Here is a 7,883-nt window from a genome sequence, read left to right on the forward strand (position 1 = left end):
TGTCGTCATAGATTTAAAAAAAAAACCAGTGAAGGGCACTGCAGCTTTAAATATTTCAGAGCTATGTAGCTAGTAAATAGACTCCATTGCAATATGGCTCTGAAGGTCGTGTCCTATTGTCTCTTTTCTCTGCAAATATTCTGAACAGCATAAAATGCTTTATTTTATACAATACTTTCCTGCCATTTCTAAATCATGTCAATTGTATCAGGCATTTCCTTACTGGAAAGGACAGATACGCCACTCTTTCCACACACACCCACGCTGCTTCGAGATGTATTCAAAACGTCCACTGTGAATCTAACAGCAGGGTGGACGTGTTGGATGTACACAGCTTTTCATATGGACGCCTTATGTGAGCAGGCTCCCTGTTAAATCCCACCACAACATAAGGACAATTAGTTATTGCAGTGGTGATAAAATAATTAACTGAATTTCAGGTCAAGAAACATCTTTGGTTAAAATTAACAGCCCAGTTAGAAAACTGAACCAGCAATTTCAACATCTCAGCTTTCTCACATATGGGAGAATAAGAAAAAAAAATTCTAACACAGCACCAAGGGAACACAGTCTGCCGAACCTGTTTTTCATGAAGGCTACTACCTTTCAGATGCTAAAAAAAGAGCAAAAAACAACAACAAAAACGGCCATACACCACATTTAACAACAAGGTACAAGAAAAATTAGATTTTAAACCTCAAGCTAGAACTGGAAATCTTCGTGAATGCACTCCTTAGGTTCAACCCCACTTCTTTCTCATAAGGTGACTATCTGGTGAAAATATGAGTTCTGGAGATGCCACTCAGAACAGTAACACAAAACACAGCCCTATGAAAAATAGAAATCTGTGATAGCTGTCATCATGCAAAAGGTGTGTGTAGTCATTTACCTGAAAAGGCAACAGATTGTTGCCGTTGTCCGTCCTGAACGCGTTGTCTTCCATCCAGGATTTGGGGGTTAAGGGTGCAGCCCGTGGGAACTTCGGAGGGGCAATGACATTGCTGGAGAAGGGTTTTTTAAGGGGTGAAATGGGATTGAGGGGGGAGGGCACGCCGACTCCCACTCCCACGCCAACCCCCACTCCAACTGCCCTTCGAGGGTCCCTACCAGCCTGCAGCCCACCCCAAGGGTTGGAAGGTGTACTCCAAGCCGCGTTTTGATGGTTATTCCAGCTGGAGGAGGAAGAAGAAGAGGCAGAGGAGGAAGACGGTTTGCTGGTCATGATGGGCTGATGGCTGTAAGCAGCATTTCTCTGGGCGAAAGGTGCCTGGTTAGGGCTCACAGGTGACCTCCGCTGCTGCTGCTGCTGCTGAGCTTGCTGCTGCTGCTGCTGATGTTGGTGGTGTTGAGTCTGAGCTAGGCCAATCTGAGGTGAGAAAGTGCCACCAAATACAGGGTTGACATGGTGTGGAAAATTCTGGAAAAGCATTGTCCCATTGACTGGAGTAATCCCTTGGAAAAAGCTATCATCCACCGTGTTTGTGGTCCCCGTAGACCAGGTGCTGCCAAACGAGGGAGACAAGGAGGTGCCGGCTGCAGGTTCTTGTTGAGGCTGGTGAAAGCTCAAGCCAGGCAAAATGGGAGACTCCATCTGCATCTTCTCCTTGCTATTTTGGGAAGGAGCCGATGTGCCGATACTAGTCACTGAACTGTTGTCTTCTGGTTTGGGTGTCTCCGACGAGATGGGTGTAGAGGGGGCTTCTGCTGAGTTTGGATCTTGCTGCTGCTGCTGCTGCCGCTGCTGCTGGGGCTGGGCTTTGCTTTTGTCCATCAGTAAATCATCCTGCATGGTTTGCGCAGCTGAAACAGTAGGGGAAAAAGCCACAAAGACAGATTATTAACATTGTCATTCATACCACAAGCCAGTCTGTTTTAATCATTTGCCGGCCAAAAATCTCGTCCTATTGCTAGTACTATGCTACAGCATATTGCAAGGCAAACCCGTAATCTTCCCCCTCCCCCATTTAGGAATATGTAACCTTTGATCGTGCTAGATTGCCCTTAAAATATTTTTTAAGATGCTTCACCCTTTTTGATGCCTTGTTTCCCTTCAGTCTAAATGAGAGATGTGCTTATAGGGCAGAGATATACAGCAATTTCGCCACGTCTCTTTTCTCTTACACCGGAACTCAGAGCTCTCACCCTGCAATGAGAAACTGATTCTGGTTCCTGTTTTTCCAAGCACCCTCCTCCTCCACCTCCTCCCCCTGGTTATTTGCATACGTCAATAAATACTGCTGCGTCCTTCAGCAAGGTTAAAAAGACACCGGTCTTCGCTCTTCTCCACCCCCTTTTCTATTAGGGGACCTTTAAAGGAGCCGGGTACCGATTTCCCTTAATTACCAAGCAAGCTGGCAGTGATTGGGCTTTATGGGAGCCCAGGCGCGCAGGGACGCGGGCTGATACGGGAGCGGCTCCGCTCGCTGCACAATCGCTTCCTGCCGGCTCCGGCAGCCCGGGCGATGGCACCGCCGGGAAGGGGGGCCGGGGGCGGGGACACTCCGCGTACAAAGCCACCGAGGGGTGTCACATTTGCCTTCGGTGACCTTACGATCTCTCCGCGTAAAACGCTATTTTACATCAAAGCAGTCCTTTACTTGAAGGTACAGCTATCTACTCGCTCTATTTATATACATACCCGCTCTATTTATACACATACATATGAAATCATCGGTGATTTCTCCATTAGAAAACCCTAAGGTCAAAATCAGCAGATCGGGGAGGTATTATTAGACTATGATCTTTCTAATGCTTTCAAATGAAATCTAAAACCAGGAAAAATCGAAATTTTTACACTATAGACATGCTGCATGTTGAAAATCATCTTTATATGCACAAGACAAAGACTAGAGACGCAAATTATTTGCTAAATCAATACATAAGTTTAAACTTCAGAAAGGAAATATATATGGAATGGTTGAGGCTTATATCTGCTAGAAAAGGTGTTCCATATGAAACAGGGCAGATCATATAATTTTATAATTATTTTGAGACCCAATAGTATTAATACAATACAGACATCAATGAACAGCAATTGTATGAAATTACATCAGGAACCTCCACATTTTGCAGGCTTTTCGTCAATTGAGAGATAATTCTAAATCTCAGAAGTATTTTAAATGAGCCCCAAATCACTTTAATTGAGTAATTATACCAAAGATGGCCATCGCTGAATATCTAACTGCATTGCTATTGAGTTAATCATATGACATTTACATTGCATTTTGTAGGATTGTTTTTGTATTGCAACAATGTAAAGCCAAATCAATTAACTGTTTAAGAAAGGTGGCAAAGTGTGAAACTGTCAACACTGTCCTTTCTGACATCAAATGATCCAGGTGTACCTTGCATTTTTTGTTCTTTCCTTTAAATATTTTCTGAGGCATTCACACACATTTTAGTTAAAATGAATTCCAGGAGAGGTTTCTGGTATCTAGTAAGTTCCGGCTAGTGCTGCCCCTGAATTACCAGTTCAGTATGTAAAGGGAGCAGCAAGGCTTCCTGAGCAGACCATGCTGTGAGACCACATGAAGCTCCTAAGGACGGGGTAAACCATTGCATCTGTTCCAGGCAGCGCTGCTGCTGCTGCTGGCAGCGCAGAAAACCTTGCAAGGCGTTTTAAAGCAACACTGCAGTAAAGCACAATACACCAAGCTCTGTCTGTGTAACTTTCCATTAGCTTCACTTCTACCCACATCACTATTACTGCTCAGGCTACATAAAACTACTGATGACTCCACATCAGAGGGAGAAAAGGATTATGTGTATCCCTCTCCCCTGGGTCTGACCTATCAGTATAAAAATACATTTAGAGAGAAAAACATAGCAGCTGAAATGTTAAAATTCTGTCGTCAATAAAGTTATATTTAAATGAGTTAGTCACCAGGTTATCTATAGTGGCTAATACAGCAGTTGCTTCAAATATGTACCTTGACTTAGCTAGCTGGTTTTGAACTTTATCCTAAGGACTGTGATTCATATTCCCTTCCATATTGCTTCTTAAAGGCAAAAATCACTGCACCGTTCAACCCTCTTGTCAAGGTCAAGACCTTCCTTTAATGAATGAAGCCAGTCCAAATGAAAAAACACTGGTTAATAAGTGACTTTGACAGCCAGGCCAGCCACTGCCTAATGTGGGACTAGTATGCAGTACTCTTGATTATTTGGTGTAAGTATCTGTACAAATTTACAATCCAGTACAGGAAAATCTAAATCCCCACAGCAATACCAGATCCATTTGCATGCAGAAACCCACGCAGCCAACACAGAAATGGTTAAGGAACAGTTACCTTTGGATTTTCTGTATTTAAAGATCAACAAAAGGACAGTATATTTATTTTCTTCTTTCAGGTTTGGTATATGTGAATAGTCGACCAGACAGGCAAGAGCACTTTGACAACTGGAAGCTTTCAGCGCATGCTCTCCCAAGGAATCATGGGGTTTGAAGTCTTAGCACAGACAGCATTTCACTGCTGCTTCCTGAAAGGAAGGGAGCTCGACAGGAAAAAAATATGTGCACACTCCCTCTTCCCAGGGAAAACTGCTGCGATCTGAATCATCAGCTCTGAGGAAATATCTGTCAGACTGAGCTGAAAATGACTAACTAAATGTGAGCTTTTAAATAGTCTGATTTAGAAGCCCAGATCAAATAGCCACCTATTCATAACAACTGCTAGACAAAGAAATAGTTCCAGTATTTCCACACTTCCCTTACAAACTCCTAGCATAAGAAATTAATTATAATTAATTATAAGTTCATACCAGCTATAAAGTTTACAGCTATTACAAAGGAAATTCTGCCACGTTGCTTAGCTGAAGAATATATTAAATATATGTGTCATAATATAATTTCTAAATATATTCTGAAACTCAAACACAAATAGGTCAAGTATGAAAATTTAAAAAGAAATCAAAATCAGTACACAGGTGAAAAGTTGCACTATTTGAATAGTTTCCAATTTTCAAGTTACAACTTTTTTATTACTGAGTTGTTACTACACTGAAAATTCCACCAAAAAAAAAAACCAACCAAAAACAACAACAACAACAAAAAGCGGCTGCTCAGAAGAAAATCAAGGTGTGAATGTTACTATTTAACATTCCATCTATTCTGTACATGGTGGTGCCACACTTCACCTCCCTCCCTTTCACTACTATCTACATATCTCCAGCCCTCACATCAATACACAGCCTGACAGGAGTTTCTCTCATAAGATATTAATATAGTGATCATTAATGTAGGTTGGGTAAAATTTTCAGAATTTCATTCACTGGCACTTGGTGCTCTGTTTTGCACTAGTCCATGAATTATTCTGCATATTTATTCTGGGTAATTCATAATACTAATTATTCAGACCAAATAGTAATGCTCATAAGGAAATACATCGTTGAAATGAGAAGTGTGAAAATAACAGTGTTTAATAAAAGTGCAGGCTGATTTTCCAAGGATGAAATATGCACAGCTTTGTGCATGAAAGAGAGATGACTAAAGCTGAAAAAGATAAATTAGGGCAGTTGAAAGTGAGTTGTCCTAACACTTACATCTCTGCTTTCTGCACTCTGGTTATGTTGGACTGGATGGTCTGCCTGCCCTAAATCAACTCTGTAATTAAGAATTTCTCAACACTTGCTCTAACCTGTTTGTGCTACTCTGAATCATTCAAGGCAGCAAAGCTGTTTTCTTACAGCAACAGAAAACACTTAACCCTGTGAACTGTCCCTCCTGTCACAGGGCTGGCTCTAGGCACTCTATGCCCCTCCTTTATGTCCCTATTCACTTGTGGGTTATTGCTTTTCAGGTGATTTTGGGATCCACATGCAAGGGACCGTTTCTGTTGGTTCTTCCCAGGAGACAGTTTCACTTCATAGATCAATCATTAGGATAAGGAAAAGCACTCCAGAACCAAAGAAAATCAAGATATAAAGACAGTTTTTGATCAACTAGCCACTAGAAGGAAACAAATTTTTTTTCTGTTTCTAGCAACCAACTCCCTCATAACTGGAAGTTAAAAGATAGTAATGGCAGCTGAATCAGAACACAGGAGCTTAATTCAATCTGGTATATGAACTACTTGACCTGGGCCAGTTCCAAAGAAACAAATGTAAGAAAGGCCCAAAATAAGCCAAGCTAATTCAATTAACATTGTATAAGGTGTATTTTTATTTTAAGCAATTCATTATGAAGCAATTTAAGCCTCTTTAAGCCTCCTGTGACTCACAAACCATGCTAGCTTTTTTGAGAGAAAGTGACTATTCCAACTAGCTTGAAGGTTAAAATGAAGTGTTACAGTACTGGAAAAACCCCCAAGTTTTATTGTAGAAACATGTTTTTGACTTGTATTAGTTTCACTTTAGACTACTTGAGGGCTACTTGAAAAAGACCTAACTGATCTAGTAATTTAATTTGACATATTACTATCATAGCAGATAACATATGGATTTGCCAAAATATAGAATATTCCTATATTGCCAGGTTACATAGCTTTGTTTTAAACAGCAAATAATTCCCACAGTTTTAATACTGCCAGGTCAGAAGGACCATATTAAGGTACAGCTCCTTCCCTATTTGTCCTCTTTTCCAGGCCTCCCTGGAACAGTCATATATACATACATATTTAATCTACTTCCATGTCATTCTTTCAGTACTTGCTTGTCAACTTCTTTATTAAGCTTAAATCTGTTTAAATTTGTTATCAAACCATTTAGTATTTTTAAAAGTTTATATTTTGTAGTAAGTCCAATAACCAATTTTAGGGCTCTATTTTGAGCCCTCAATAGCTTATATTTGGTGATTTTCATTAAGTTCTGTACTTGCCTTCGACTGCGCAGTTTTACTGAATTTACTTAAAATGGCTGCTACCTGCAGTCAGTGTCTGGGAGCTGAGCCTGGCAAAGCTCCAGCAAGAGCAGCCACTCTCCCTCACTCTGCACTGGCCAAACAGAGCCTGCTCCCAGGGGAGTTCTCTGGGCTCAAATGCAGCCACTCACTGCCAGGTGCAGGTAAGAGATGGCAGAGTGAGGCAGAGTGCAGCCAACATCACAGAAATGGAAGGAAGAAACAAAGAAGGATCTATGGAGGGATGATATAGGGAGCAGTAGTTGAAAAATGAAAACAAAATGCAAGAGGCAATCTGAGATTTACAGTGGAAATTGCCAATGCAAAGAAGGAAGCATAAAGAACAAAAACAACAAAAAAAAAAGAGAGAGAAAAGGGGGATGAGGGAGAGTGAAGGAAGAGATTGTAGGGAGAATAAAAAGCAAGCATTTAAATAGAGCAGCTGCATATCCAGTCTTGTTAAGGAGAATAGAGAAGGATAAAATGACAATTCTTGCTCTGTCTAGGAATAAGGAAGTAGTTTTTGACAAACTTAAGACCAGCTAGTTATATATGTATTTCGGGATCACACTTTGATTCTGGAAGGAGCAGAAAAGGAACATATACCCCAAGCTGGCCAACAGTTTCCTCAAATCAGTTTTTGGATTTCAGAATCTTTATGCTATTTATGGAATGTTCAGGGGTCTACCACTATAGAATGCTTTGGGTTGTAAGGGACCTTCAAAGCTCCTCTAGTCCAACCTCCTTGCAATAAGGGATGTCTTCAACCAGATCAGGTTGCTTAACCTGACCTTAAATGTTTCCAGGCACAAGGAATCCACCCTCTCTCTGGACAACCTGTGCCAGTGCTTTACCACTCTCATAGTAAAAGATGTGTTCCTTATGTTCAATCTAAATCTGCCATCCTTTAGTTTGAAACCACTGAAGCTTGTCCAATTATGCTTTTATGTATCCTATTACATTTTTATTTTTCATTTTTTTATTTTTCATTTTTTGGAAAAAAATTAAATTAAAAAGGTTCAAACCTACCAAGTGTTCACTATTTGAT

At 40.7% G+C, this 7,883-nt stretch overlaps 1 protein-coding gene across 8 annotated transcripts in view; it reads right to left on the reverse strand.

Annotated features, from left to right (window-relative positions):
* The window catches only part of CPEB3 (cytoplasmic polyadenylation element binding protein 3), a 78,983-nt gene that overhangs the window by 69,064 nt on the left and 2,036 nt on the right, over positions 1-7,883 (reverse strand). For 4 of the 8 annotated variants that reach the window (XM_064716105.1, XM_064716104.1, XM_064716100.1 and 1 more), the window contains exon 2: positions 890-1,800. In XM_064716105.1, the coding sequence (XP_064572175.1) occupies positions 890-1,800 (911 nt within the window). Of the gene's footprint in view, positions 1-889; positions 1,801-2,027; positions 2,219-2,343; positions 2,438-4,289; positions 4,327-7,883 lie in introns of those variants that run through there. The other 4 variants (XM_064716103.1, XM_064716102.1, XM_064716096.1 and 1 more) reach the window with 4 other exon arrangements.

The sequence above is a fragment of the Zonotrichia leucophrys genome, chromosome 6, assembly GCF_028769735.1.
Source record: "Zonotrichia leucophrys gambelii isolate GWCS_2022_RI chromosome 6, RI_Zleu_2.0, whole genome shotgun sequence".
Lineage (NCBI taxonomy): Eukaryota > Metazoa > Chordata > Aves > Passeriformes > Passerellidae > Zonotrichia > Zonotrichia leucophrys.